We start from the raw sequence: 26,150 nt of genomic DNA, 5'->3' as shown, positions 1-26,150 counted from the left end.
AAACACTTAACATATGACAGGGGTATTACAGTCATTTTATGCTCCCGACAGAGAAAGCATCTCCTTTCACTTAGGATAGAAAAATATAGAAAGATTCTTACATTAAAAACTGTGCTTAATGATCCCAGAATCCCAGTAGTAGCTCTACTCAAAGTCAACACAGCTACCGGAAGAAGATTCGAGTCTCTCGGAAATGGCATCACACGACCACCATCATCATCATCACGATCATGAGCATGACCACGAGTTCGTGTTATCATTGATTTTCTCTGTAAAGTTCTGATCTTGATACGATTTATTCCCCTCACTAATCTGTTTCTCTACTTCTTCTGTCAAGTAGGAAATCAGACGGCGGAGAAGGGAAGGCGTCGTGGGTGGGGAAGGACGGGAAGGTGTACCATAGCCACGATGGACTCGCACCTCACTCACACGAACCCATCTACTCTCCTGGCTACTTCAGTCGCCGAGCTCCTCCGCTTCACGACCGTAACTTCTCTGAGAGAGCTTTTACCGTCGGTATTGGCGGTCCCGTTGGCACTGGGTAATCATTTCATGATCAAATTTACTGCTTGATTTTGTAATTTGGTACCGTAACAAATTTTAATCTCTGGGTTAAGGATTAAGCATGAATCTATGATAATGTTCTTGTCTGGGTTCTTTGGAATGCTATTTTAAGATTTGGGTTTCATAAAAGTGTCAAACTTTTTAGTCTAATCACCATTGGATTGTTGTTTTTGTTGACTCAGGAAAACGGCATTGATGCTTGCTCTTTGTAGATTCTTGAGGGACAAATATAGTCTTGCTGCTGTGAGTATTATTATCAGTGGCAAACACAAGATTGTTTTCTCGATCTCACTCATGTGACTAAATAAGATTTTGATATTGTAAACGTTGTAGGTGACAAATGATATATTCACGAAAGAGGATGGTGAGTTTCTGGTGAAGAATGGGGCTCTTCCTGAGGAAAGGATTAGAGCTGTTGAAACAGGTGGATGTCCACACGCTGCTATCCGTGAAGATATCAGTATCAATTTGGGTCCTCTTGAGGAGTTATCTAACTTATTCAAGGCTGATTTGCTTCTTTGTGAATCCGGTGGAGGTGAGGTTTCATTTCTAGCTAGTTCTTGATAGTTAATCTGCACGATATATAGATTTCTGTTTCTCAAGGAACCAATGAGATATGAATAGGCTTAGTGTTGTGTGTTGCAGATAATTTAGCTGCTAATTTCAGTAGAGAACTAGCTGACTATATCATCTACATCATCGATGTATCGGCTGGTGATAAAATACCCCGTAAAGGCGGCCCTGGAATCACTCAAGCTGATCTTCTGGTGCGCTTATGCTGCCTTAACTCTTCACTTACTCCTTTTGATCAAGTCTATAGTAGTGTGAAAGAATCTCTTGTGGATTTTTCCAACTGCAGGTGATAAACAAGACTGACCTTGCAGCAGCTGTTGGGGCTGACTTATCGGTCATGGAAAGGGATTCACTACGCATGCGTGATGGAGGGCCATTTGTCTTTGCTCAGGTTCGCCATCTTCAGAAATATGTTTCATCACTTATATAACCAATGACCTTAGTACTTACAAAAGAGTCTTCTTTGATTACTAAACATTGGCAGGTGAAGCATGGGCTTGGAGTCGAGGAAATCGTGAACCATGTCATGCACTCATGGGAACATGCGACCGGGAAGAAGCGCCAGTGATGATGGGGTTCTTAAGACCCAAAATGGATAAGATATGAAACTGAATGGAACTCTTTCAATACTTATCTTGAACTCAATTTATGCGCAAAAGTCTATGTAATCTGTTTGTTGTACTCAAGACATAAGAGAAATAAAAGGTTTGAGCATGAGACTCATTACATTCTAGTTTATTGTCCTTTAACAGAGGCAAATAGATCTTTGTAGGAACGTTTTGGAGCTTCGGCACGAGCAACTATCTCCACAACCTTGAAAGATGATTCCTCTTGAAGTAAAGCTTCCACTGCAACTTCTGCGACCAGGTCTCTCGATATACTCCCTTCATATAGAGTATCCTACAAAAATCAAAGGTCAGATCTTTATCAGTTTCCAGCACAAAACAGATGAAACAAATATCAAAGGCTGTGTTTTACCTCTGGCTCCATGACAACATTTCCAGTTGGAGGATCGTTTTTAAGACCACCAGGCCTTACTATAGTATAGTTGATGCCAGATTTTTTGATATACTTCTCGGCTTGAAGCTTAGCGACAAGAGTTAGTCCAAAGAGGTTGAGGAAGAGGTAAGCAGGGTTCAGTATCTGTCCCATGGCAGCTCCATTCACCAAGATGGAGCTTACAAGAACAAACTTTTCCACTCCTTGTTTACGGCAAGCATCCACAAGATTCACTGTCCCGAAATTATCGACTTTCCAAGGAGTGAATATATCAAATCCGGGACGAAACCCAGTAGCACAAATCACAGCTTGAGAATCATCACCTATAACTTCAGCTAGCTTATCAGGACCTTCTGTCACGTCTGCTCTAACCTATAGAAGAAATCACAGAGCAGTTGTGAGAAAATGAGAGCGAGAAAACATTGGATTAAGACCAAGAACATACTATCTGAAGAGACGGGTCGTCTTTGAAAGATGTTTTTGCTTTCTCTACATCACGAACACCAGCTTTGACGGCAAAGCCACGGGACAACAACTGCTCCACAATCCTCTTCCCGGTTTGTCCAGTTGCTCCTGCGACAAACACCTTCTTTGTCTTCACTGCATTCTCTGCTTCACCTTTTTCCATCTGAGATACAAACAAGCAAAGTCAATTTCAGAATTGGGGAAATCTAAACACACAATTCAATACAAGATTCTAGAATCAATGGTTTTATTACAGATAAATCTTACTTTGATGGAAGTAAAGGAGCGAAAAGATTTGTTCTTGGTGAAGAAGGAAGACTGAGAGAAGAAGACAGCTGAGGAATGTCTGAGAAGCAAAGATGTTGCCATCGATGTGTAACCTCTCTGCCACAAACGTTAACTTTTGTTAAATTGTAAATTTTTGATCTTTGCCTTTTTTGTTGATTAGATTACGCCACGTGGCAAAGGTCTCCGACAATCTGTTTCAGTACGCAATTACGGAAAAACCCCAAAGAGGCAGCGAACGAAAGTTCGATTCCGAGAAAGTGAGAGAAAATGACGAAGAGAGCTCCCAAGTCAGGGCCTTTGTCTCCGTCGTGCAGCGGAGGCTCTAGTCGGTAAGTTTTGTGTCTGGCTTTGATAGGTTACAGAACAAGTTTGGCTTTTTACACCTGGTTTTGCTTTGATTTCTCTGTTTAGGGTTTAAGGGTTCTGCTTAGTCTCTCTGGTTATTACTGATTAAGTGGTTAGATAGGGAATTGGATATGAAAGTTGTGAACTTTATGCTATCCAATGGCAAATGGGTGAGAAGAAGAGCAAGGAAAGAGGATGTTAGTTAGATTTTTGTTAATTGTGTTGTAAAATCTTGGCAGGAACTTAGAGTTGGCTGTGAAGTCAAGTGAAGGTGCAAGGAGGTCTACAAGACTGAGACTTCAGCCTTTGAGAAAGCCAAAGACAAGCCCCAAGAAGAAACCCGTTAAACTCCAAACGAAGATGCCCAAGAAACCTGCCACTGCTTTCTTCTTTTTCCTGTAGGTACTCTCTCTCATATGATTCCAAATTGTTATCTAAATATTTAAGCTCAGCTGGACTTCCTTAAGTCTTCTCTTAAGTAGAAATTTGTGTGCATTTTGCCATTGGTCTTTAGGATGCGATTATTTATGTTGTTATGTGTTCTGGTTACTTTAGAAAACATACGAAGAAACACTTGTTGTATTCATTTTCCTCTTGCCTCATATTGTCTTATCTTTTTGGCTCCAAAGGGATGATTTCCGGAAGCAATATCAAGAGGAGAATCCAGATGTCAAGTCCATGCGCGAGGTTGTAGAATATTACTTTGTTGGTTTTGTATGTCAAAGTAAAACATGGTGGCTATTATGTTCACTTTGATTCTTTTGCTAAAGTTGTTTTGTTCTTCATTCTGTACAGATTGGGAAGACATGTGGAGAGAAATGGAAAACAATGACTTACGAGGTAACATTTGGGTTTCGCTTTTCTGTCCCAGTTAGTCTATTGTCTCTATCTTCTAAAAGTCTCCTCTATAATGTTATTCAAATCATAGTCAAATGTATGATATCTGACATTGGGATGACTCACAAAAGCAATGAAATAGGTTTCATGTTAGCATATATAGTGGTTGGATAGATATGTTCTAAAATGAGTCAGGTGTTGCCAGTCTTGTTCTTTTTGGCGAACAATATCTCATTTTATTCTTCTTACCTAGATATCTTTGGTTGAGACCTTGACGGAAGTTTCTTACTCCTAGATTGTTTGTTCCTCAACTGTTTTGTAGGAAAAGGTAAAGTATTATGATATAGCTACTGAGAAGAGGGAAGAATTTCACCGAGCAATGACAGAATATACCAAGAGAATGGTACCACCGTTTTCTTCATTTTTCCTTGTTTTTGCTTAATATTTATTCACATCAGTGGGTTCTTCATTTTTCCTTGTTTTTGCTTAATATTTATTCACATCAGTGTCCCACTGATGCGGTGATAAAACATTAGTCTGAGCTTTTCATTTTACTATTTTGCAGGAATCAGGTGCCCACGATGAATCAGAGACCGACTCAGACTATTCTGAATAGATTACTTTTTAGTTTCTACCACATTAGAAACATTGTTCTAAGCCTTCTAGGATGGGTTTGTATATCGGTGATATTTAAGAGTTTCTGTTTCGTTTTTGAGATCATTCTTTCACTGATACTCATGTTTCTGTGGATTGCATTTGGAGATCAATGAATACTAACCAGTTTCTTGAGTGGTTGCCAAAGGGTTTTACTGTTTCTTTTTATTGTCTCGATTCTGTTTGAAACAAAAATTCCAGACTGCAGAGTGACGAAAAAGCTGATCAAGTTTAGCAAGTACACTTGAGATTAATACAGACAAATTTCCAGGTACATTTTCATTTGATGTCAAATAGAAAGTCACACCCCATAGATGACAGAAAATTCTACACCAGCAATAACTTTCATGTGTTGGTAAGTTCTGTAGGCTGATACAAAAAATAGAATGTAACTCTAACAAGTCGGTCTAGCTATTTTCTGGAGAGAAGCATGAGGCAAGACGAAGCCTGCAAGTGATTGACTTGACCTTCAATCCTACCATGGACTGTCTGAAGCCTATCTTTGTATTCATTGAGTTCATCGAGGGTAAGCGTCTCAATGGACTCCTTGAATCTCTCATCCCCAGCAGATTCAAGCTTCTCCTGACTCTTCTCGCCTCGTTCCTTCTCAGCTTCAACCTCTTGGTTGAGCAAATCGAGACGTTCACTCAGCCTCTTCAGTTTAGGCCTGTAATTACCACTTTTTTCTTCATCGCCACTGTCTGAATCATCATATTCTCTCATGAATCGCTCTGCAACAGAATCAAGATTCGGTTTCCCGTAGGAGAAAGGCTTGCCTCCTGGTGAAAAGACAACGATGCCCAACTCAGCGTTGCAGAGCGTGGCTAACTCGCTCGCCTTCTTGAACAAACCAGTCCTCCGTTTTGAAAAGGTAACCTGTCGTGTGTTCATGTCCTGAACCATCTCCATCTTGATCTTTCTCCGACCCATTTGTTTGCTAAAACGGTACGAATAAGAGAGAACCTCTCGTTTTTTTTTGCTGTGAAAGTGAATATGTTGGTGAAGAAGAAGATTTTGGTGTTGTATGTCTCTGTTTTTAGTAATGGAGATGGAGGTAGAGAATTTTCATTGAACCTAACGAGGGTCATATATAGTAATGGAGGTGGAGAATCACAAGGGTGCAGATTTAGCAAGTTTTTAATTGAAAATCTTGAATTGCCTTATATGGGCGTTGAATAGTTTCTAATTGTGTGTATTCAAACATCCATGAATATTTAAATTTTCATTTTTCTTTTTTCTATTGAATAGTTTCTAATTGTGTATTCAAAACATACATGAATCTTTAACAATTCATATTTTTTCCCTTTATTTCTTAAGAACATAGACAAAAGATGGGATTCATTACCTTGTAAAGAATTAAAAATGGTATTCATAATTGGTCTTTCTTTTTTTTTTTTTTTTTATGTAATTCAAAATTTAGAAGTTTATTTTATATTCTGGTCGTTATTCTCCAAAGTGATTTTTTTTTTCTTCTTTGTAGACCTCTCGTTGATTAATAAGTTATCGACCATGTTATGTAGTTCAAAAGTTTTTGCAAATGGTGTCGTTGAATTAAAATAAAAAGTTATGGACCGTTTCAAACGTTTTTGTTTGCGAATGCCCACTGAGGACAGGAGTCCAAAGGTTTGCGAGTCACTCGAATGACTTATGAGTTCAGTCACATTCAACTTAACCATGTTTTTTTAATTAGAAACCTAAAACAAGAGCGTCGACCATAAGACCTACAAATGCTTTCAAGACTCCGAACTACATTATCAAAAATAAAGTCTTTGACAATTTGCATACCAAACACACCCAAATTGCATGAAAAATTCCGTGCAATTAAATTTGAACAAGAGAAAAATTATGACCAAGACTTTGGATTCCTTATCACCAAAACTCTCAACAATGCAACATCAAAATCCGATTGAAGAAGTCACACCAAAAGTGAAAGACAAAAAAGTTAAAAACATATAAGGATGGTTTGAGATATATTTTAGTTATTTTGAAGAACAAAAACAAACTTGTTTGGACTTTGATGTGGTACGATCAAATCATTTGGTATTATCTCTGTTCTTGGAACCAAACTATGTTGTGTGAACACCGAATTAGGTCTAAGTATGTTCTTGCACATTAGTAAATAGTAAGTGACTGATCCATCAATATCATAAAGCTTCTTAAATATTTCACACACATACAAAGTAATTTACAAGATATGAAATCTGCATCACATTTCCAAGATGCAACAAACCGGATACACACAACTCGATCACAAATTAAACTCACTTTCCGGGGACGAAGTTGGTAGCGAAGGCCCATGCATTGTTGTTGACTGGATCAGCCAAGTGGTCCGCGAGGTTCTCCAACGGTCCCTTTCCGGTGACAATGGCCTGAACGAAGAATCCAAACATAGAGAACATAGCCAACCTTCCGTTCTTGAGCTCCTTCACCTTCAACTCCGCGAAAGCCTCGGGGTCAGTAGCGAGGCCCAATGGGTCGAAGCTCCCACCTGGGTAAAGCAAGTCCTCTGCTTCTCCCAATGGACCATCTCCGGCGACTCTGTAGCCCTCAACAGCTCCCATGAGGATAACTTGAGTAGCCCAAATGGCTAAGATGCTCTGAGCGTGGACCAAGCTCGGGTTGCCCAAGTAGTCCAATCCTCCGTCGCTGAAGATCTGTGAACCAGCCTTGAACCAAACCGCTTCTCCGAACTTCACTCCGTTCCTAGCCAATAGCTCAGGGAAAACGCAGCCTAGGGCTCCGAGCATGGCCCATCTGCTGTGGATAACTTCTAGCTCACGGTTCCTAGCGAAGGTCTCGGGATCGGCGGATAGACCGGCAGTGTCCCACCCGTAATCACCGGGGAACTCTCCAGTGAGGTAGCTCGGAGGCTCACCGGAGAATGGACCCAAGTACTTGACTCGGTCGGATCCGTACCATGGGCTGCCGGATGGACCGGTGGGCTTGGAGGCTTTGCGCATGGTGATTCGGCCGGTTCCAAATACTTCGGAGGCCGCCGGGGATAGCTTAACGGCCTTTCCGGTCAAAGCAGGAGAGGAGAGAGCCATTGTCGAGGCGGCCATTGCGGTGAGAGTGTGGCGCAAGTAAAAGGCTCTTTAGTTAATAAGATGTGATGAAATTGGATAGCTAGGTTACGGTGAGGTTTTTGGGTATTTATAACGTACATATGAATTGCAAAACTTGAAGATTTAATTTGCTTATCTCGTGATATCGTCAATGCCTTGATTTCTATTGGTTGTTGACATTTTTGAGCTTAGATTTTTTGTCTTGTCGAGCTGGCATCAGATTTTTGGTTTGGAATTGAGTTGTGTTAGATAAATTAGATATCTCGTAGCATCTTAGCATATTGGAATACCCATTGTCCATTGAAGACGTGCCACTTGTAAATCTGACGTGTTTCTATCCCTTTGAATCGTATCAGTCTCAAGGTACACGTCATTGGTGTTTCCCAAATAGACATGTCGTCAAAGAATCAAAACAACATGATACAAAGTCCAAACATACTTAGAACGTTGCATACTACCCACTCTTTCACCAAAATGTGAAATATGAGTGAAAACTGAACATCTCAATTTTCATTACTCTAAGTTTGTTAATTATCTTGTTAAAAAAACTACTCTAAATTACAGAAGATTTAATCCTGATAAGAAAGTACATTAAAATGACAACAAAGTAAAAAAAAAAAATACAGTTCATCTTCAAAGACATGTTTTCTAATTCGTATTGGCAAGAAAAACTTACCAGTCATATTTGTTGCCGAAAACATTCAACAAAATCAATCAAAGGTATCAGTTAATATCATTGTCGACGGTTTTATATTATTAACTTATGATCGTAAGAACTTCGTATCACTTTTTGTTTCATCTAACTGCATTGTTTTACATAACATTGATATATATTTGTTTGGTAAGTGTTTCTAGTTTCACTTAAAAACTTTGTAGTTTGGCGTTCGAAACAAACTTGATAAGAAAAAAAAGAAAATATTATTGAGAGCATGAAGTGGATTGGAATTAAAGAAAACAAGGAAAAAGAAAAAAATAGATTGGAATAATTTCAAATATTTCTTTCCAATAATTCAAGCATTTATCTTTGAAAATTTCCCCAAAGTTTCTTTGTGTACAAATGACAAGTGTTTTCGTTGCAGCTAAAGAATCTAGCAAAAGCTTATGGACTAGAGAGTGACACATAGGACAAGATAACGACAATCCCAAAATCTCATAAGCCAATCACTAAACAGATACAGATACTTCACAGATAACAAACCTTACTCTTAACATTGCTATAAAGTGGACGTATACCCCAACCATTTTCAATCACTCTCACCAGTCACAACCAAAAAAAAGAAAACACAAAAACAAAGATTATAATGGCTTCCTCAACCATGGCTTTGTCCTCCCCTGCCTTCGCCGGAAAGGCTGTGAAGCCTGCCGCATCAGATGTCCTCGGAAGCGGCCGTGTGACCATGAGGAAGACTGTCGCCAAGCCAAAGGGTCCATCAGGCAGCCCATGGTACGGATCTGACCGAGTCAAGTACTTGGGTCCATTCTCCGGCGAGCCCCCGAGCTACCTTACCGGTGAGTTCCCCGGTGACTACGGATGGGACACCGCTGGTCTATCCGCCGACCCAGAGACCTTCGCCAGGAACCGTGAGCTAGAAGTTATCCACAGCAGATGGGCCATGCTCGGAGCCCTAGGCTGCGTTTTCCCTGAGCTATTGGCTAGGAACGGAGTGAAGTTCGGAGAAGCGGTTTGGTTCAAGGCCGGTTCACAGATCTTCAGCGACGGAGGATTGGACTACTTGGGCAACCCGAGCTTGGTCCACGCTCAGAGCATCTTAGCCATTTGGGCTACTCAAGTTATCCTCATGGGAGCTGTTGAAGGCTACAGAGTCGCCGGAGATGGTCCATTGGGAGAAGCAGAGGACTTGCTTTACCCAGGTGGCAGCTTCGACCCATTGGGCCTCGCTACTGACCCCGAGGCTTTCGCAGAGTTGAAGGTGAAGGAGCTCAAGAACGGAAGGTTGGCTATGTTCTCTATGTTTGGATTCTTCGTTCAAGCCATCGTCACCGGAAAGGGACCTTTGGAGAACCTCGCCGACCATTTGGCCGACCCAGTCAACAACAACGCTTGGGCCTTCGCCACCAACTTCGTCCCCGGAAAGTGAGCGGCTGCTTATTATGTGAATGAGAGCAGAGAAAGAGAGTTTGTTTGTGGTCTATTCTATGTAAATTTGTGAACTTTCCTTTGTGGTATCTTTGTATAGAAATCGAACCTCTTTTTCTCTAACTGTGTTGGCGTTTTATCTGAAGACTCAATTGAATTGAAATATCCACTCTTGTAAAATTCATATGTTCTGTATTTGGACAAACTACCAAATACGGACGAACAAAAGACAAAATGAAACTATATATGAGAAACTTATAGCAAAATTACAACAGAGACGAGAAAGAAAACGAACAAGATAAGTCGTCCTAAGATGATGCCGTCGAAATGCCACAAGATGCTTCACTCTAAGCCATTTTTTGAAGCTTCTCTGGTTCTAATTACCCAAAAGATGCTTCACTTGGCAAGCTTCAAAAAATACTGATCTTTGAAAACAAATTTTTATTGTCGATATGAGATGTGTGTTGTATCTATTTTAGCAAGTTTCACATAGAAACCTCTGTGCAGCTTTAGATTCATGTTTTTCAACATGTTTCTAGTCCCTCCTGTCAAAATAAAATGGTTATAGCGTGTTAATCGAGAATTGTATCTCTTCCTAAGCGAGTACACACCAAGATCAACAATGGCTGCAATGGACCATGCAAAGTAAAAGGCCTTACATGGTTAGTGTGGGATCTGGAGAAGAATGAGAGATGTTAAATATAAACAGAACGAGATGGCAGCTCCAGCGAGAACATTGTGGAGCAGCCTCTTGTCGTCTTTTGTTGGTATGAAAACAGACTTTAACGTGTTTGTAAGCTCGAAAAGTCGGTGGGACACCTGAAGAAAATAAATCAAAAGAACATATTACAATAATAGAACGTATCGTGAATACAGGATTTCTTCATGGATTCTACAATTGCTTTACCAAGACATAGATGGCCGTGACGAGCATGAAGTTGAGCATTGGGTATTCTGGAATAATGCATAATAGCCACTTAGGCTGTCCATTTGGCACATTCGATCTGCAGAACACATAATTTGCAGTTAAAATTTCATTCCTAGATCCTTCAGACAAATGGTCTCTTGCCTACATAATTGGGAGAAAGGAAACAGTTTCTCGCTGACCTTAACCAGATGTGAAACTGAGAAATATAGGTTTCCAGAGTAATCTTGCCGAGCCACCTACGAAGATATGACAGTCATGTCATATTAGAGTTGTGTACAGAATAAAACACTAAGCTTGGTTAGAATGAGACTAAGATTGAGAAACATACGCAAATAGTGTCATGGAGAAATTACGCAGCTGTTGTGTAGAATTTCGCAGACAGATGTAGACGCTAAGACAAAATAATCAAAGCTAAAGTCAGAATTTAGAGAGTAAGACATCTCAAAGTTTAATGTTTGGGGTGAAAGAAAACGGGATTTGATACTAACGTTATTGGAATCCACGATGTGTAGGGATGATATTTGTTGTATGTAACCTTGTCAAGCTTGTATATGTATTCATACCATAGGTAACCAACCTGAACAATATAGGGAACAACTTGGGCATCAGAATAATATCAAATACATAAGATCCATAAGCCAGAGAGAACCCAAACTCACAAATGAGGAAATTGCAATTATGCTTGTCTTTATTGACATCTTTCTCTTGGCATCACACTCCTCCAATTTCTCCATCCATCTCTCTACCTGAAATGAAAATGTCAAAAAATATTTTAATCGTAGGGTTCATGAGAAGATATGAAAAAACGAGAAGGCTGTAGGTTCAAGAGTTACAGTGGGATGGAAATAGGCATATATCATTCCAATGATCCATATGTAGCGGTCAAGTCCTGATCTGAAGTGCCATTCATGTAAAAGTGGTAGTTCTGGTTTAGCTGGATCAGTGTATCCTGTACTTGTGTAAGGAAAAAAACTAAATGTTAGTCAACATACAAAAACACTAATTCCAGTGACCAAGTGACAACAAACATTGGCAGGATTTTTTTAGCACAAGACGGATATGCAGTCGACCATGCCGAACACAGTAAAAGATATGAGAAGAGTCTGATACTGACCCAGTAAGAATGTTAAAGGACTCCAGAAAATCTCAAAAACGCCAGGAATCTCCCACATCACGATAACCACGAGAAAGCATGAAGCAATCTTCAAAGCCATTACTGATGGTATTTCGTTATATCGACTGAAGATACCAAGGGCTCCATACACCATAAGAGTGAACAGAGTGTGCATTGGACAGATGTAGTACAGCATATAATCATTATTGAGAATAATGCAGCTAAACGCCACAAATAAGTTAAGACGCCACATCATCTGGAAGAAGTAAAAGTTTTCATGAGCATCTTGAGTCATTGAAAACAACATGTCCCTTAGAAGCATATATCATGGTCAACTAATTAACTGTGCAATTGAAATGACCTGAGTAAATCGTGCTAGGGAGAAATCCTTTCTGATATAGTAATAAGAGAAGTTCCCAAACCCAGTCATCCAGACGTAGGCAGCAATGAAAACCCTGATTGCATTATATATCTCAGCCGCAGCAAAGTAATGATACATAAGAAATAGAACCTGCAAAGACACAAAAACTGTAAATTAGCATGGAAAACAGTTGCAACACACACAAAACATCTAAACGTGATACCAAAAAACTCAGATATATTCTGCTAAGCAGGAGCAAAAACATGTGAAAATGTTAAGGTCACCTACTGAGAAAATACTGAATCAGTTACCTGCATCCATCCCTTCCACTCTTCAGTCTGGTGACGATTAAGATAGAGAATGGATTTTCCTGTTATAGGTGATTTGTCATTGTGTTTCTTCAAGGATGTCATGGCTGAAACTATGATGAGAAGACAGTAGAGAAAGAGGAAAAGATCTCTGTTGTAATTCTGCAAAATGGAAAGTATACGAAAAAAGTGTCACAAATTGCAGAACCATTTTTAGACTCAGATGTTAGATTTCTATCTCTAAACTATTAACGACATCTGTGCTATAACACTATATATAACACATAAATGGTTTTAGAATTTTGATGACCAGTTGAAACTGAGAAAAGAATCCATCACATAGATTTAAAGGAGGCACCTTTTTAGACTCTCCAAGCAAGCTTGTTCGATCACTAATATAAAAGTAAAAAAGAATAGCCCCAAACTCAGCCCTGAAAGGAAGTAATACGGTCATGAGAGGGAATGAAGAACAGTATGAATCCATTCTGATAAAATTAAGGAACTTACATCGCTCTCAAGGTTGCTCGATTTTCAATCAAGAAAGAGTCTTCCAGCGTCAGAAATCTACAAGTAGACAAACGTAAATGGTTTATGTTTGTTGAAAGAACACTCCACTCTAAGAAACAAAAAAACACAAAGGAAGAAATCAGTAAAACTACCTAATCAAGTTTGTTTTGATAGGTGAGTTATAAAACTTTGTAGAGACTGATCTTGGAAGACCTCCTTCAAGTAAAACTACTCCTTCATCTTCCTTGTTTTTTACCTCACCAAGTTCAACCAAATTATTATCTGAATGACTGCAAGTAAGAAGTATAGGTTACTAAGAGGTTAGATACATATAACAAGAGAGCCATTTAAATTAGAGTCCTGATACATACACTTTAGAGTGCAATGAAGACCTCTTATACTCTAGAAACTCTGAGTAAATCCATGCTATGAAGACAGGAATGACTCCGAGTAGAAACGAAACCTGCATTAAAGAAATATGAAAGGTCATCCAAACCAAATCTCTGGTGAGAAACATTTTCAAAATTCAAAGTTGAAAGCTACTACATTTGAAGACACTAGCAAAATTTGATCCCTCTAGTAAACTAATCCAAATTGTAAATTCAATTACTCCACAACCTATCGATTATAGTAGAAATCTCGTTCAACAGAAACTATTCATTTCAAATCCTTGAAACCGTAGCAAAAAAATGAAATTTAAGAAGACGCTGAAGCTTCAAAAAAAAACAAAGTTAGGAGATACCGTACCTGACCAGGCGTGATTGGCTGAGAATCCGCCATTATAGTGGATCCACGAAGGGATCTTCAATCAAAAACTGGAAACAAAAAAGAAGGGAAGAGACAGGGAGAGTGATTTCTACTCCACCGTCGGATCTAAGGTAAGGCACAGGATCCGAAACCCTAGAAATACAATAGCACGGAAGGTGCGAGCAAAGAAGAAGAAGAAGAAGAAGAAGAAGAAGAAGAAGAGATCTGAAGTGAAGAAGGTGTTGCTTCAAGGATGGAGAAAATGGCGGGTGCGACGTCGTTCTCGTCAAGCTCACCCAAACGGTTGTTGGTTGGTTTGGCGAATGTTCTCTTTTCTGGTCCGTTCGGTTTTTTTGCCTTTCTCTACTAATTTTAAGAATCGGTGATTACAATACCAACAGAAAAAAATTGATTACTGAATGATTAAATAATAACTAGAGAGAGACGTAACTATTATAGATTCAAAGTAATTTTAATTGTTAGTGTTAAGTTTCATATACATTCAAAATAAAACTTCAAATTTATTTTACAACAAATTTTACTAGACTTGCACTCTCCGAGAAAGTCACAGGTGAATGTAACCAAATTCATACCTTTCCCTCTTCATCTCCTCCACCAACAAATCAAATAACGAACCGGAATCTTCCCTGCCACACTGTAAATAATCGCTTCCGGCAAGAAATTCCATTAGCTCACCCTCGATCTCAATCCAGCTGCATCCTGGTGTCTTAACGACGCCTCTGTCTCTCATCAACGCCCTCATCTTCGCAGACTCATCCCACATCTTCATATCAGCTAAAACATTAGAAGAGATTACATAGTTTCCTGCGTTCTTCGCCTCTTTCATCTCCATCAACATCCTCATCGCCTTCTCTCTGATCGCAACATCTTTTCTCTTATGACATGCTCCAAGGATCGCTGCTAACATGATCTCATCAGGCTTCCCAGGAAACCTCTCCATGAACTCCCAAGCCTCGTCTAACATCCCCGCACGAGACAGGAGATCGATTATGTTTGTGTAATGCTCGATTTTTGGGACCAACCCGAACATAGAACTCATCTCATGGAAATATCGACAGCCCTGATGGACCAAACCCGCGTGCACACAAGCAGAGAGCACTCCTATGAATGTTATATCACTTGGAGGAACTGACATTCGATCAAACAGCAAAAGAGCTTCTTTAGCGTGTCCTTGATGCGCATAAGCGGTTATCATAGCGTTCCAAGTGGCTTCGTTTTTCACTGGCATAGCTTCAAATACTCTCAGAGCTTCCTCTACCCGTCCGCACTTTCCATACATGTCGACTAGTCCTGTGGCCACATAGATATTATGTTGCAAGGAAAGTTCTGATGCATGGGTCTCAATTTGTTTGCCTAATTCAAGAGCTCCAACTGAACCACAAGCAGACAGAACTGTAGACAATGTGCCCGCGTCTGGTGAAACTCCGGTTTTTTCCATCTCAAAAAACAGTTTAAAAGCCTCACTTGACTTCCCATTTTGTGAGTATCTGATAAAGAACAACCAAAACAGTCCAAATTTAGCTTCATTAACGGGTTTAAGAATCATACTTTTATCTGAATACAGTGTCGAACAATGACTTACACAGTGATCATAGCAGTCCAAGCAACACGATCCTTCTTAATCATTTGATTGAAAACCCTTCTGGCAGAATCCAAATCACCACATTTTCCATACATACTGATCAACTTAGACCCCAGAAACGTGCTTAACCCGATCTTCTTGGTGATGGCCATCTCCTCCAGCAATCTACCAGTTCTCAAATCACCCAAATGTGAGCAAGCACCCAACATACTCACCAACGTCCTCTCATCTGGTTCAAATCCTTCCTCCTCCATCTTCCTAAACAAATCCATAGCATCTTTAGCGTAACCCGCCTCAGAATACCCAGAGATCATCGAGTTCCAAGACACCGTATCTCTCTCAGTAATTTCATCGAACAACTTCCGGGCATAACCCACCTGACCACATTTCGCATACATCATAATCAGAGAATGATTTATATGAACGTCTCTTTCCAATCCAACTTTGAACAACGACGAGTGGACAGATCTACCAACTCCTATCTCCTCAAGCTTCGCACAAGCGATGAAAACAAAATTATAAGTGAACTTATCAGGCTTTAACCCAGAAAACTTCATCCGTCGATACAGAGACAGAGCAGCTTCGTGATCATTCCATGTGTTGGTCAACCCTCGGATCATGTAATTGAAAGAGTAATGGTTTGGTTCTTCCGTGACGGAGAAGAGAAAAGAGGAGTAATTGAAGTCTCCAAGTTCGACGGCCTTGGGAATCAGAAAATTCGGTTTTTCGACGGAGTGTAACAACATCTGGGCTTGAATCTGTCGCAATTGGTTCACGGAGATACATTTTTTCAACAGGAAAAGAAAGTCCCTCTCGAGATCGCCGCGTCGTGCTTCTTCAAATTGTCTAGGTTTGAATTTAGGAAATTGGCGGTAAATCGAGAACGCTAGTTTCTCTGGTTTGATGAGCATTTGCAAACTCATAAAGTCAAAGAGTACAAACAGGAATTAAAAATGGTGCACAAGTCAGCCTCGGTTTAGGTTAAACCAGAAACAAGAATTGGATTTGACTCTTTCTAAACATTATCTATTTCGGGTCGACCTGTGTCTTTTGCTCTCCAAAACCATCTGCTGCAATTCAGCAGTATTCAGCTTAAAACAAATATACACTAAATAAACTATGATTTTGGTTTAGCAAGTTGCTGAAAAGCAAAATTTGACTTTTTGTTCACTTTGTTCTCAGTCTGCTTATTTGGTTTTGGTAAAGTAACTATAAAAGGAAGAAACCTCATTACAATCTCTCAAACACACAAGAAGGAAAAAAAAAAAAAAAATCTCTCAAACACATAACTTCAAACATCAATCAAAGCTTATACAGAACTTTTTTTTCTTTCTATTTCTCGGACAAAAAGAAAAATGGATGACATATCAGTGAGCAAAAGCAACCACGGAAATGTTGTTGTGCTCAACATCAAAGCGTCTTCTCTTGCAGACACTTCTCTTCCTTCCAACAAACACGAGTCATCGTCCCCGCCTTTGCTCTCTGTCCATTTCTTGCAAAAGGTAAGTTTATCTCAGTCCAAATTGAGGAAGCACTGCTTTATTCACTCTTCAAAGCTTCTTTTTAACCCATAGGCTTTTCAAGTTTTTGTGTTAACTGATACTTACGATGAGCACTTTTGATCTGCAGCTCTTAGCGGAGCTCGTTGGAACTTACTATCTGATATTTGCTGGCTGTGCCGCCATTGCCGTGAATGCTCAACACAACCATGTAGTGACTCTTGTGGGGATTGCTGTGGTTTGGGGTATAGTGATAATGGTTCTTGTTTACTGTCTCGGCCACCTCTCTGCACATTTCAATCCTGCTGTCACTCTTGCCTTAGCATCTTCCCAAAGATTCCCTCTGAATCAAGTCCCGGCCTACATAACTGTTCAAGTCATCGGATCAACCTTGGCATCTGCGACTCTGCGTCTTCTGTTTGATCTGAACAATGATGTGTGCAGCAAGAAACATGATGTCTTCCTCGGGTCATCTCCTTCTGGGTCTGATCTTCAAGCATTCGTGATGGAGTTCATCATTACCGGCTTCCTCATGTTAGTCGTCTGTGCCGTCACAACCACCAAGAGAACTGTAAGCGATCAACAACCAAAAACACTTCATGATCAGATGATATATATAAATTTCAATCTTAACATTTATCAATCTTGCAGACAGAGGAACTAGAGGGGCTAATCATTGGGGCAACCGTCACACTGAATGTTATATTTGCTGGGTAAGTTTCACATTTCCCCCTCAATCTCTGCAAGTTAAAATTCTTCAATGGTAAGAATCTTTTTGGCTAACCAATGGGAACAATCCAAACTTTCATTTTACAGAGAGGTATCAGGAGCATCGATGAATCCAGCCAGAAGCATAGGACCTGCACTTGTGTGGGGATGTTACAAAGGGATTTGGATATACTTGCTGGCTCCAACACTTGGTGCCGTCTCTGGGGCCTTGATTCATAAAATGTTACCGTCAATACAGAACGCAGAGCCTGAGTTCTCCAAGACAGGATCTTCTCATAAACGAGTTACCGATCTTCCTCTGTGATGATGTAGATCAATCTTTAAGGTCAAGCATCTTCAAATCTGTTCGCTGCTCTCATTGTAACTAATCATTATCAACACAAAATGGTTGTAAAGTAGAACATATGTATATGTTACTGTGTAAAGTACACTGTAAATCAAATTAAAAGTCTGTATCATTCCGACTTATGAAAACGATTCAAGAACGTAACTTATAAGTCTATTTGGACAATGCGACTTTAATTAGCAGACAGGATATTACAATTTCGGTTGAAGAAAGATATTAAAGTTACAGTAAGTGTAAGTACCGTTACAACAACTAGTCAACCACTGATTCATCTACTTCCCGCCTGACCGTCAAGATATAAGTTGTTGTTGATAGAATGTGTTCCATCTCTTTGTTGTGTTCTCTGACCTGTTCTTGGGATGATCAGAGGTCTGAAGAAAACTAAGGCGAAAAGTAATTCCATAATGAACAAACTCATGCTGATCCAGACAAACAAAGTTTTCCTCCAGTTCCATATGATCCTTTTCAAGAAAGGAAGTTTGGATTCAAGGAACAGAGATGCATCGTAAATCTCAGGAATACCTGCTCCAGGACGAAACTCTGCACGTTGTTCGATCATGATCTTCAAGCAAGCAGTAGGAATAATGTCCTTTTCGACCAAGCCTTTAAGCTTCAAGTTCAAGGTTTGGATTTCAGAGACATAGCCCGTGACAAGCGGAGCAATCTTTAGCAAAGTCTGGACAAGACGTATAGGCTCGCTACTAAATTTTACCATACACGGCCGCCTTGAACTAGCAAGCACATGACCACTCGCGGATAAGAAGTCCACCCGAACCTGAAACATCCCGAGATTTCTATTGTACTCGGACTCAGGCAATGTCATTGACACAGTTATCTCTGTCCTGTCTTTCAACCCTTTGACCTTCCCAGTTTCAATACTCTCCTTGCCACTCAAACCAAAGGCAACACCAGCACATGAACTTATGGGCACATAAGCTTCAGGACTACTCTTGGTGTAATCAAAATTCAAGCTCTCTTTGATAACAAGTGGTTCATGAGCCAAATAGGTAATCACAAAACCACTAATCATAAACGCAGAAACCAACAAGGCAAACAACATGATCCCCACATAAACAGCACAAAACAAACCCCATGTTACTCTACGCACAAGCTCCAACACAGGCTTATCATCTTTTAACCCTGAATCACATAACCCAACAATCCACGATACTAAATAGCGTCTACCACGCCTCATTGTTCGATACGGATCAAAAACAAAGCTCAAACATTTACTAATTAACCATGGAGGAAACCTTATAAAGGTAATCATCAAACTAACTTGAAATTCAATTGACCTGATCACTAGACTCGTCAAAGACCAATCCGTCGAAGTATATTCCGGTCCGGTATAAATCTCACCTCGCTCATCATTCAAGGTGGTCACTGTAAACGGGTCGACCCGACCCGAATCATTCTCACCCATATTCTTCTCCGTATCGGTACACGAGTCAATTACTTCAAAGTCTTCTCCTTTTTCCGAAATCGAGTCGATTGAGCTATTTGCAGAGTCAGTAACATCGACATCAATTTCAATTGTTTCGAAATCCACTAGAGAAACCTCAAGCTCGTCATTTTCTCCCACGGTGCTCCGTTTCTCACAAGATTCCAATGAAGACGTAGAAGAGGAAGAAGAAGAATCCGTATCCATAGGCAACCTTCGGCGACGGAGATTCGCGGGGGGAGACGAATTGAGGCAGTCGTAGTGGTTCGAGAAGCTATCGTAAAAGAATTCGTCTTCTGCGTCTAGGAATCGATCGCAGCTGCTATGTGTTGATGATGATTCTGATTCTGATTCCATTGATCAAATAAAGAAAAGCTTCTTCATATAGCTTAAAACAAAGACAACGCAAACACAGTCTCCCAAAAACAGCTTGATACCGTCATGTTGTCGGCTTAAACGACGGTTGTTGCCTCTTCAGTTGGTGGGCTTTAACTGGGCCTGATCTTTTAGAGGCTCCTCACATGAGACTCCAAAGTTTCGGTCTAAAATTGATTTTCTTTTCTGCTTCATGGTTTGTTTGTTTTTCTCTTTTACTTTCCAGGATTTCTTGCTTTATACGAAAGGGAATTTTGCAGTGATTAGAGACCCAAAGCTAGAAGGAAAGTAGAAATAGCTGAGGCAGAGAGAATGATCAAAGTTGGGAAGATGCTTCAAGGAGATACTGAGATAGAACAGAGCATCTCAGAAGTCAGACACTAATAATGTATACGGATATGACTTGCACGTCAAGGCAACGTCAGAGAGACCTCAACGTTTTCTTCAGGTCATGTCTGTTCCATCGTCTTTTTCATCTGCTTACGTTATGTATCCAGTTATTTCTGAGTCTACTCTTTTAGATAGCAGCCTAGTTTCATCTCCTTTCCTGCAATTTCTTTGAAATTTATTCGAACAACCCCATCTCAGATAAGTTATATCAGAGGACAACGATGTTGACATTCAACCATACATCGAATCTAAAACTGAAAAAAAAAAACTCTAGTAAAATGGCAAGTCACAATGTGAAATGATTCGAGCATTGAAACGTTAAGAAACCAATATATACCAACGCGATGAACTGGGAAAGAAACATTCAGTCATATTCTAGAAATATGCTAAAGGACTTAAAAGGAAACAAAATCTCTACCAAGCTGAGTAAAATCACGATTTGAGGTTGAGGAGATGATAGGTTCTTCACCATAGAGCTTACCAGTAATCTTTGCAGGAGCAGACCCCGTTTTTGTAAAAGTGGTATTTTTTTTTATCTCGCTGTATCAGTGCTCTGCCGGTGATCAGTGAGATCATCTTAAATGTGTTGTGGCCATCAATACAGGTTCGCATATTTTGTAAAACAGTTAATGGTCTCCGAGCCTCTGAATTAATGATCGCGTGAGCAAAGGCAAGCTTGTTGCTTCTAAAAAGAAGTTGTTCCTCTTTTTCCTCTTCTTCCACTGTTACAAAACAAACCCGAGTCGCAGGGACAAAACCTATATCTAACATTTGCACTTTCAAACTCCTGAATGCAGAAACGGTCCCCAGATGTGAAGTATCTCCTGCTCTAAATTCATGCATACGCTTTTTTGGGTCGTCTCTGATCATCTGACAATATCGCAACTCCTTTAGTTTCTCCATTGCAGAGTCTGATGCTTTTGCTGCTACAAGACCTGCATTTGACTCTTTGCTCATTCTTGAGGCATCTAGCTTCTTTATTAACTCAGCAAACCTATCCCCAAGCTCTAAATATCCCTGAACCCAACAAAGATTCATCAGTGTTTCCCACATTTCAACACTCGGTTCCACAGTCATTCTCTCAACAAAATCCAACGCCTCATCCAAATGACCACAAGCTGCCAACATCTCAATTACATTCACATAGTCTTCCATTGAAAGAACCATACCATAATCTCTGTACATAGACTCAAAATGCAACAATCCCTCGTTAATGTCTCCTATCGAAACACACGCAAAGAAAACAGCTTTGAATATCTCCTTGTCGGGTTTATTCCCTTCCTCTATGAAACGCGTGAACATATCAATTGCGCGTTCACCTTCTCCATTCTTCGCTAAGCACCTTATCATTGTACCCCAAGTCTCTGAGTTTCTCTTAGGCATTTCGTTGAACACATTCAAAGCGTCATCAGTGGATCGACAACCAGAATACATTTCGATTACCGTGTGGTAAGATCTAGCATCTAAAGGAGTGATGCAGTCATGAACAACCCTAGCTTCTTCCAAAGCCTCTACTTCACCACATAGTTTCGCTAACCCTAAAAGCCTGGGAAAATCCACTATATATCCCTTATCCTCCAAGATATCAATAACTTCCAAGGCTTCTCTTATCTTCACTTGTTTACACAAAGCATCAAATGTCTCAATCGTCACAGATTGATGATTATTAACCATCTGAGCATAGGAAGAGACTCTTCTGCATTGAACAAAGCTTCGATTTTGCCAAATGGGACGTGTTAAAACGTCTTGAAGAGACGAAGTGATCGTCTTTGTGATGAGATTATGAGACTGGGCTCGTGAATTGAAGCAACGGCTTGTAGTCTGCGTCGCACTCCATAAGTACGGTTTTGGAAATTTGAGAATTCGGCTGCAAACTAGTCTCACCATAACTTTTTTTGGTTTCGTTCAACAACAGTGGCTGATTACGCTTATTAAAAAAAAAACTACGAACAAAAAACGACGGTGTTTGTAACAATAGAAAAGCCCTAATGATGTAGGAAGCTTCTAGAACATTTAGGATTATATTTTTGAAAATCCACGTACACAAAGTTTATTTTTCTTAGCTACAAATAAGTGGCAACCGTTTTTAAAGGTTTTAGGCTTCATATATGGGTCGTCGGTTCCGCCTCTCAGAATCTCAAACAAGAATTGACCCGTTGTCTACTGCAAATTCCTTTACTTCTGAAGAAGACTTAGCTCGGCTGGTAGCTTTCTTGACCTATCGAATAAATAAACGAAGAATCAGTAAATCCATAATCAATAACAATCACTTAACTATAAGATATCCGTAATCTATAGTTACATTTCTACTAAAAATAAAAATATACTAAACATGGTGATGGTTTTACCTCTTCATCCCAATTTGTAAAAAAGGTGATGAGGGAAAGACATACACCTTGAACGATGAGTGCACATATAATTCCCAACCAAAGCCCCTTAAGATTAAACTTTAGTTACTACATGTTTTAACTTTGAGTTAAATTGATTTTGAACAAGTTTGTGATGAGTTAAGAGAGTTGGTTAATTGAATTATTACCCGACCACCGACGTGAAAGTGAAAACCAAGTAATAAACCGAACGGAACTCCGACAAGATAATATGATCCAAGATTCACAAATGCTCCTATCTTCTGCCATCCACATCCTCTCGCAACCCCTTTAAACCGGATTAGAAAAAAAAAAACAATAAACAACATAACCGTTCGAAAACCGGATTGGTGCTTGTAGTATGTGCTTGTAGTAGGGTTGTTTGCTTTAACTTGCAAGCAAAGACAGGTTTGCGTATAGAAATTTTGAGTGAATATATAAATAACCTGAAAGAACGGTTTGGAAGCTGTCCAGGGAATGACCTAAGGCAAGAATCGGCAACATCGAGGCTACATGGCTGACTACTTCCGGGTCACTACTGTATGCGAATCCCCAGATCTTCCTTATAAGTATCAAGACCGTTCCAACTAGTATACTCTCTACGATGGAAAAGCTCAAGACCACGCGAACCGCAAGCTTAGCCCCTTTCGGATTCCCTGATCCTAACTCATTTGACACCCTTGTGCTGCGGATTTGCACAATTAACAGTAATATTGAGGTTGAATGATTTCTATATATGGAATGGTTTACTAATTAATGACTAGTGTTGTTATTGACCTAGCGGCGCCACTAAGGCCAAACGGGATCATCCAGACGGTTCCTGATGTATTAAGGCGGCAAATTTATTACCACACTCAATCACAAGGTAATGACTAAATTTGGTTCTGAATTATGACGAAGAGATAACAATTATTAATATCGTTCTTGCCAGATTGCGAGGACAAGAAGTTTCTAGAACCGGGTTCGGAAGAAGTCCTGACGAGAGAACCAAAAGCTCAAATGACCACATCTCTAAGCTGCTCAAACAACATCACCAAAATAAAAAGATACTATAAGAGGAAAGGATACTAATAAGAGATGTAACATTTTTCAAATCTCAACTAGGTTTAGGCTAATTTTATCACTACATAGGGACAATTGGATAGTATATCCATGCTTTCTTATAATGTGTCTGTTTCATAAAAACCTTGTTTCCAAGTTACGTCCAATAATTAATTAATGTAGGGCATTTTTTTCTTAGACTTACCAAACCATAAATGCAGAAGGAATAACTAGTTTCATAAAAGGGATGATATCGCGCCGAGCTTCCTTAGAGAAACCGGTCCAGGTCAGGGAGCAAGAAGGCGAAAACTTGACGTAACACGACAAGAGAATGACATTGAGCCAATACGAGATCGCATTAGCGACAGCAGCTCCTCTAAACCCTAAACCAGATTTCAACACCAAGACCCAACAGATGATCACGTGAAGAGAAGTGGTGACTCCAGAACAGATAACCACAGGAATTACATTGTTCTGCGCCTGCAAAAACCTGTTGAGACATTGAAGAAGACCGTAGGCGAAGATGCTAGGGATCATGAATCTGGCGTAGGAGCCAGAGAGGTGTGCAATGGACTTGTCTTGGCCGAAGAAGACCAGGAAGTGCTCTGTGTTGGCCCAAACGATGGAGAGAGGAACAGATAAAAGAGTAAGAACAAGCATTGCTCTTTGCATCTGTATGCCTAACATACCGTACATTTTTGCTCCGTACGATTGACCACAAACTGTGTCCATCGCACTTGCTGTTCCCATCTGTTCAGAGGTGAATAGTTTTCTTATGATAAGATTTCTTGCTTTACAAGTAAGTGTTCAACGTAAATCTTCACATCGTTAGATAGTTAATTTGGACTGTCCATACTCCATGTCATTTACCATGCAATGTAAACATGTGCGGGTAGCAAAAACAAAAGAAAAAAGAAAATATTTATACACAAAACACTTTTTCTTGTTTATTTTTGGTGTTTTCGCTTTCTTCTTAAAATGACAAAATGTTTTTGTTCTTGGAGTAGCATAGAAGAATCAAATATGCATACGCAACTTGGAAATTCAGAAAAGGTGGCCTGATAGCTACATCGTAGCTGAATTAAAATATATATATCATACAATTCCTTGAGAAGATTTTTTAGTATTAATTAGGTTTCTAAATTTTCAATTAGCCGTTTAAACTATAGGGTTCTAATTCATAGAAATCTTGTATTTAATAGATTTTTATATTTAGTCACTTCTTTTCGCTTTTTTTTTATTAACTATTGGTAATTTTCAACATTGCTAAATAGAAAATAATTAAATATCAATATCTATAAAGAAATGAATTACTAGATATTTGTCCATCTAATAATTCTCGGTGTCTCATAAAAAAAACTTTGTAGTAAAAGAATAGAATGATTTGATAATAGAGAGAGAGGGTTGATAGAAAGAACTGACGAGGAAGGTGAAGCCGGTGACGGAGGCGAAGGAGGTGGCAATAGAGGCGGCGGATAGAGGAAGAGAGCCAAGATGGCCGACGAACATGACTGAGATTATTTGCAGACAAAACTGAAGAAGACTCACTGCGATTAGTGGTCCAGACAACAGTAGCTGCTTCTCCACTTCCTCCTTTACAAATCTACTTCTCTTCTCTTTCTCTCCGATCAGAGGCCATGACAACATATCCTCTCTCTCCTCCCTCATCAGCCCTTTGCTTCAGAGAATGTAGACTCTTGAGAGAGAAAGAGTGAGCGACAGTACTTGCAAGGTTATGGAGACAACACAGAAAAAAGAGAGAAAAAAAAAAGGTTAGGGATTATCCCTGTCTTTGGGGATTCGTGTTTTGTTCGGTTTCTCTAATGATGTGTAATGTTAGGGATTAGTGTTTTATATTATCTTTTAAGGTTATGGAGACAACACAGAAAAAAGAAAGAAAAAAAAAAGGTTACGAAGACAATTACATGTGACCTATACATGTGTCTTTTTTTTTTTTTTTATAGGAGATGAACCCATCTCACCATTGTTGCCTTGTGTCGCATATTAATTTTTGTTAGTATATGTTTACGGCCGGATAGTAATTTGTCTCTTTTTTTGGGTCTAGTTGGTAAATATAGGCGGTGTTATAGAAATAGAAGATTTTGTATACGTTAAAGACTGGAAAATACGGAAGATTCTCTTATAGTGATGTATCATTTACAAGAAAACAGCTGATAAGTGACAGTCGAATCCATTTCTAGCCTCTTGTGAATGTGATATAACGATGATTTGAAATCCGTTGTTAATACTAGTTTGTTTTGTTTTTTTTTGTTAATAGATTGTTGTTTATCGGTAATCGTAAATCCGTCCGGCAATTATATTAGGGACTAGAAATGTATCATGCTATAATATTGTGGCTAATTTGCGTCGACTAATGAACTTTCTTTAGAGAAACTATATATATTTTTGTAAAACAAAAGATGATAATTTTGAAACTAAATTTTTATCCTACTTTGGTGATTAAATCATTGGAAGCAACAAAGTAGCTTCGACGTCTAAATTTAAGA

The 26,150-nt window shown here is 39.5% G+C and overlaps 12 protein-coding genes and 2 long non-coding RNA genes across 24 annotated transcripts; 4 read left to right on the top strand and 10 right to left on the bottom strand.

Annotated features, from left to right (window-relative positions):
- The first annotated feature begins 99 nt into the window (after positions 1–99).
- Positions 100–1,870, top strand: UREG (urease accessory protein G). 2 transcript variants are annotated; one of them, NM_128999.3, is made up of 7 exons: positions 100–246; positions 341–541; positions 747–807; positions 898–1,099; positions 1,210–1,331; positions 1,424–1,528; positions 1,622–1,870. In NM_128999.3, exons 1-7 carry the CDS (start codon positions 194–196, stop codon positions 1,703–1,705), a joined length of 828 nt encoding a protein of 275 aa, NP_180994.1. In that variant the 5' UTR covers positions 100–193; the 3' UTR covers positions 1,706–1,870. The 2 variants fall into 2 exon arrangements, with proteins under 2 accessions (NP_180994.1, NP_001031481.1); NM_001036404.1 differs by having other exon boundaries at positions 338–541.
- Positions 1,647–3,047, bottom strand: AT2G34460 (NAD(P)-binding Rossmann-fold superfamily protein). Its single transcript, NM_128998.4, has 4 exons — positions 2,869–3,047; positions 2,582–2,764; positions 2,116–2,508; positions 1,647–2,037 (listed from the first exon to the last, which is right to left on the bottom strand). The coding sequence occupies exons 1-4, from the start codon at positions 2,968–2,970 to the stop codon at positions 1,873–1,875; spliced, it is 843 nt and encodes a 280-aa protein (NP_565789.2). The 5' UTR covers positions 2,971–3,047; the 3' UTR covers positions 1,647–1,872.
- AT2G34450 (HMG-box (high mobility group) DNA-binding family protein) lies at positions 3,004–5,986 on the top strand. 4 transcript variants are annotated; one of them, NM_001336514.1, is made up of 8 exons: positions 3,024–3,218; positions 3,474–3,632; positions 3,864–3,921; positions 4,030–4,074; positions 4,394–4,474; positions 4,637–4,996; positions 5,094–5,596; positions 5,714–5,986. In NM_001336514.1, the coding sequence occupies exons 1-6, from the start codon at positions 3,157–3,159 to the stop codon at positions 4,685–4,687; spliced, it is 456 nt and encodes a 151-aa protein (NP_001318353.1). In that variant the 5' UTR covers positions 3,024–3,156; the 3' UTR covers positions 4,688–4,996; positions 5,094–5,596; positions 5,714–5,986. The 4 variants fall into 4 exon arrangements, with proteins under 4 accessions (NP_565788.1, NP_001318353.1, NP_001324951.1 ...); NM_001336515.1 differs by having other exon boundaries at positions 5,094–5,986; NM_128997.3 differs by lacking the exons at positions 5,094–5,596; positions 5,714–5,986 and having other exon boundaries at positions 3,004–3,218; positions 4,637–5,036.
- AGL29 (AGAMOUS-like 29) lies at positions 4,871–5,934 on the bottom strand. The gene has a single exon (NM_128996.3). It carries the CDS (start codon positions 5,653–5,655, stop codon positions 5,137–5,139), a length of 519 nt encoding a protein of 172 aa, NP_180991.1. The 5' UTR covers positions 5,656–5,934; the 3' UTR covers positions 4,871–5,136.
- Positions 5,987–6,686: 700 nt separating the features above from the next.
- LHB1B1 (light-harvesting chlorophyll-protein complex II subunit B1) lies at positions 6,687–7,998 on the bottom strand. The gene has a single exon (NM_128995.3). The coding sequence runs from the start codon at positions 7,785–7,787 to the stop codon at positions 6,987–6,989; it is 801 nt and encodes a 266-aa protein (NP_565787.1). The 5' UTR covers positions 7,788–7,998; the 3' UTR covers positions 6,687–6,986.
- A 1,038-nt stretch (positions 7,999–9,036) lies between these two features.
- Positions 9,037–10,081, top strand: LHB1B2 (photosystem II light harvesting complex protein B1B2). Its single transcript, NM_128994.3, has one exon. The coding sequence runs from the start codon at positions 9,092–9,094 to the stop codon at positions 9,887–9,889; it is 798 nt and encodes a 265-aa protein (NP_565786.1). The 5' UTR covers positions 9,037–9,091; the 3' UTR covers positions 9,890–10,081.
- On the bottom strand, positions 9,037–10,083 carry AT2G08665. Its single transcript, NR_140385.1, has one exon. It is a non-coding gene; the product is annotated as an other RNA (long non-coding RNA).
- RWA3 (O-acetyltransferase family protein) lies at positions 9,983–14,261 on the bottom strand. Of its 3 annotated transcripts, NM_001036401.3 has the most exons (16): positions 13,854–14,261; positions 13,478–13,569; positions 13,259–13,396; positions 13,107–13,163; positions 12,958–13,030; positions 12,603–12,761; positions 12,292–12,441; positions 11,931–12,186; positions 11,650–11,765; positions 11,476–11,562; positions 11,305–11,393; positions 11,145–11,207; positions 10,996–11,052; positions 10,796–10,892; positions 10,548–10,707; positions 9,983–10,433 (listed from the first exon to the last, which is right to left on the bottom strand). In NM_001036401.3, exons 1-15 carry the CDS (start codon positions 13,884–13,886, stop codon positions 10,552–10,554), a joined length of 1,623 nt encoding a protein of 540 aa, NP_001031478.1. In that variant the 5' UTR covers positions 13,887–14,261; the 3' UTR covers positions 9,983–10,433; positions 10,548–10,551. The 3 variants fall into 3 exon arrangements, with proteins under 3 accessions (NP_001031478.1, NP_180988.3, NP_001031479.2); NM_128993.4 differs by lacking the exon at positions 9,983–10,433 and having other exon boundaries at positions 10,466–10,707; positions 13,854–14,199; NM_001036402.3 differs by lacking the exon at positions 9,983–10,433 and having other exon boundaries at positions 10,501–10,707; positions 12,958–12,991; positions 13,854–14,234.
- Positions 14,262–14,278: 17 nt separating this feature from the next.
- On the bottom strand, positions 14,279–16,522 carry AT2G34400 (Pentatricopeptide repeat (PPR-like) superfamily protein). Its single transcript, NM_128992.3, has 2 exons — positions 15,457–16,522; positions 14,279–15,361 (listed from the first exon to the last, which is right to left on the bottom strand). The coding sequence occupies exons 1-2, from the start codon at positions 16,377–16,379 to the stop codon at positions 14,419–14,421; spliced, it is 1,866 nt and encodes a 621-aa protein (NP_180987.2). The 5' UTR covers positions 16,380–16,522; the 3' UTR covers positions 14,279–14,418.
- A 94-nt stretch (positions 16,523–16,616) lies between these two features.
- Positions 16,617–18,118, top strand: NIP2;1 (NOD26-like intrinsic protein 2;1; the record flags this gene model as incomplete). 4 transcript variants are annotated; one of them, NM_128991.5, is made up of 4 exons in its annotated part: positions 16,647–16,958; positions 17,086–17,526; positions 17,607–17,668; positions 17,772–18,118. In NM_128991.5, the coding sequence occupies exons 1-4, from the start codon at positions 16,812–16,814 to the stop codon at positions 17,986–17,988; spliced, it is 867 nt and encodes a 288-aa protein (NP_180986.1). In that variant the 5' UTR covers positions 16,647–16,811. The 4 variants fall into 4 exon arrangements, with proteins under 4 accessions (NP_001324019.1, NP_001324018.1, NP_180986.1 ...); NM_001336511.1 differs by having other exon boundaries at positions 16,617–17,526; positions 17,772–17,988; NM_001336512.1 differs by lacking the exon at positions 17,772–18,118 and having other exon boundaries at positions 17,607–17,672.
- On the bottom strand, positions 16,687–18,294 carry AT2G08660. Its single transcript, NR_140384.1, has 2 exons — positions 18,272–18,294; positions 16,687–17,524 (listed from the first exon to the last, which is right to left on the bottom strand). It is a non-coding gene; the product is annotated as an other RNA (long non-coding RNA).
- Positions 18,089–19,898, bottom strand: AT2G34380 (Putative adipose-regulatory protein (Seipin)). The gene has a single exon (NM_179899.1). It carries the CDS (start codon positions 19,826–19,828, stop codon positions 18,299–18,301), a length of 1,530 nt encoding a protein of 509 aa, NP_850230.1. The 5' UTR covers positions 19,829–19,898; the 3' UTR covers positions 18,089–18,298.
- A 762-nt stretch (positions 19,899–20,660) lies between these two features.
- On the bottom strand, positions 20,661–22,123 carry AT2G34370 (Pentatricopeptide repeat (PPR) superfamily protein; the record flags this gene model as incomplete). The annotated part of the gene is made up of 1 exon (NM_128989.2): positions 20,661–22,123. One exon carries the CDS (start codon positions 22,121–22,123, stop codon positions 20,714–20,716), a length of 1,410 nt encoding a protein of 469 aa, NP_180984.1. The 3' UTR covers positions 20,661–20,713.
- A 139-nt stretch (positions 22,124–22,262) lies between these two features.
- On the bottom strand, positions 22,263–25,311 carry AT2G34360 (MATE efflux family protein; the record flags this gene model as incomplete). Of its 2 annotated transcripts, NM_128988.5 has the most annotated exons (8): positions 22,263–22,454; positions 22,585–22,671; positions 22,773–22,891; positions 23,049–23,287; positions 23,380–23,422; positions 23,539–23,621; positions 23,849–24,393; positions 25,066–25,311. In NM_128988.5, 8 exons carry the CDS (start codon positions 25,309–25,311, stop codon positions 22,374–22,376), a joined length of 1,443 nt encoding a protein of 480 aa, NP_180983.4. In that variant the 3' UTR covers positions 22,263–22,373. The 2 variants fall into 2 exon arrangements, with proteins under 2 accessions (NP_180983.4, NP_001324516.1); NM_001336510.1 differs by lacking the exons at positions 23,380–23,422; positions 23,539–23,621 and having other exon boundaries at positions 22,285–22,454.
- Between the last annotated feature and the right edge of the window lie 839 nt (positions 25,312–26,150).

The sequence above is a fragment of the Arabidopsis thaliana genome, chromosome 2 (assembly GCF_000001735.4).
Source record: "Arabidopsis thaliana chromosome 2, partial sequence".
In the NCBI taxonomy this organism is placed as follows: Eukaryota; Viridiplantae; Streptophyta; class Magnoliopsida; order Brassicales; family Brassicaceae; genus Arabidopsis; species Arabidopsis thaliana.
The sequence above is the reverse complement of the archived record's forward strand: the minus strand, read 5'-3'. Positions and strand labels throughout refer to the sequence as shown.

Excerpts from the sequence above, each read along its gene's own strand:
- RWA3 (NM_001036401.3), bottom strand. The coding sequence starts at position 13,886 with ATGGCGGATTCTCAGCCAATCACGCCTGGTCAG. Across the intron at positions 12,187-12,291 it reads CCCTAGCACGATTTACTCAG|ATGATGTGGCGTCTTAACTT; the intron begins GTCATTTCAATT and ends TACTTCTTCCAG. Across the intron at positions 11,563-11,649 it reads ATGCCTATTTCCATCCCACT|GTAGAGAGATGGATGGAGAA; the intron begins GTAACTCTTGAA and ends TTTTCATTTCAG.
- AT2G34400 (NM_128992.3), bottom strand. The coding sequence starts at position 16,379 with ATGAGTTTGCAAATGCTCATCAAACCAGAGAAACTAGCGTTCTCGATT. Across the intron at positions 15,362-15,456 it reads TGGACTGCTATGATCACTGT|ATACTCACAAAATGGGAAGT; the intron begins GTAAGTCATTGT and ends GTTCTTTATCAG.
- UREG (NM_001036404.1), top strand. The coding sequence starts at position 194 with ATGGCATCACACGACCACCATCATCATCATCACGATCATGAGCATGAC. Across the intron at positions 808-897 it reads ACAAATATAGTCTTGCTGCT|GTGACAAATGATATATTCAC; the intron begins GTGAGTATTATT and ends TAAACGTTGTAG. Across the intron at positions 1,332-1,423 it reads TCACTCAAGCTGATCTTCTG|GTGATAAACAAGACTGACCT; the intron begins GTGCGCTTATGC and ends TTCCAACTGCAG.
- AGL29 (NM_128996.3), bottom strand. The coding sequence starts at position 5,655 with ATGGGTCGGAGAAAGATCAAGATGGAGATGGTTCAGGACATGAACACA.
- AT2G34460 (NM_128998.4), bottom strand. The coding sequence starts at position 2,970 with ATGGCAACATCTTTGCTTCTCAGACATTCCTCAGCTGTCTTCTTCTCT. Across the intron at positions 2,765-2,868 it reads GCTCCTTTACTTCCATCAAA|ATGGAAAAAGGTGAAGCAGA; the intron begins GTAAGATTTATC and ends TTTGTATCTCAG. Across the intron at positions 2,038-2,115 it reads ATGTTGTCATGGAGCCAGAG|GATACTCTATATGAAGGGAG; the intron begins GTAAAACACAGC and ends TGATTTTTGTAG.
- AT2G34380 (NM_179899.1), bottom strand. The coding sequence starts at position 19,828 with ATGGAATCAGAATCAGAATCATCATCAACACATAGCAGCTGCGATCGA.
- AT2G34450 (NM_001036403.1), top strand. The coding sequence starts at position 3,157 with ATGACGAAGAGAGCTCCCAAGTCAGGGCCTTTGTCTCCGTCGTGCAGC. Across the intron at positions 3,633-3,863 it reads ACTGCTTTCTTCTTTTTCCT|GGATGATTTCCGGAAGCAAT; the intron begins GTAGGTACTCTC and ends TTGGCTCCAAAG. Across the intron at positions 3,925-4,029 it reads TCAAGTCCATGCGCGAGGTT|ATTGGGAAGACATGTGGAGA; the intron begins GTAGAATATTAC and ends CATTCTGTACAG.
- LHB1B1 (NM_128995.3), bottom strand. The coding sequence starts at position 7,787 with ATGGCCGCCTCGACAATGGCTCTCTCCTCTCCTGCTTTGACCGGAAAG.
- LHB1B2 (NM_128994.3), top strand. The coding sequence starts at position 9,092 with ATGGCTTCCTCAACCATGGCTTTGTCCTCCCCTGCCTTCGCCGGAAAG.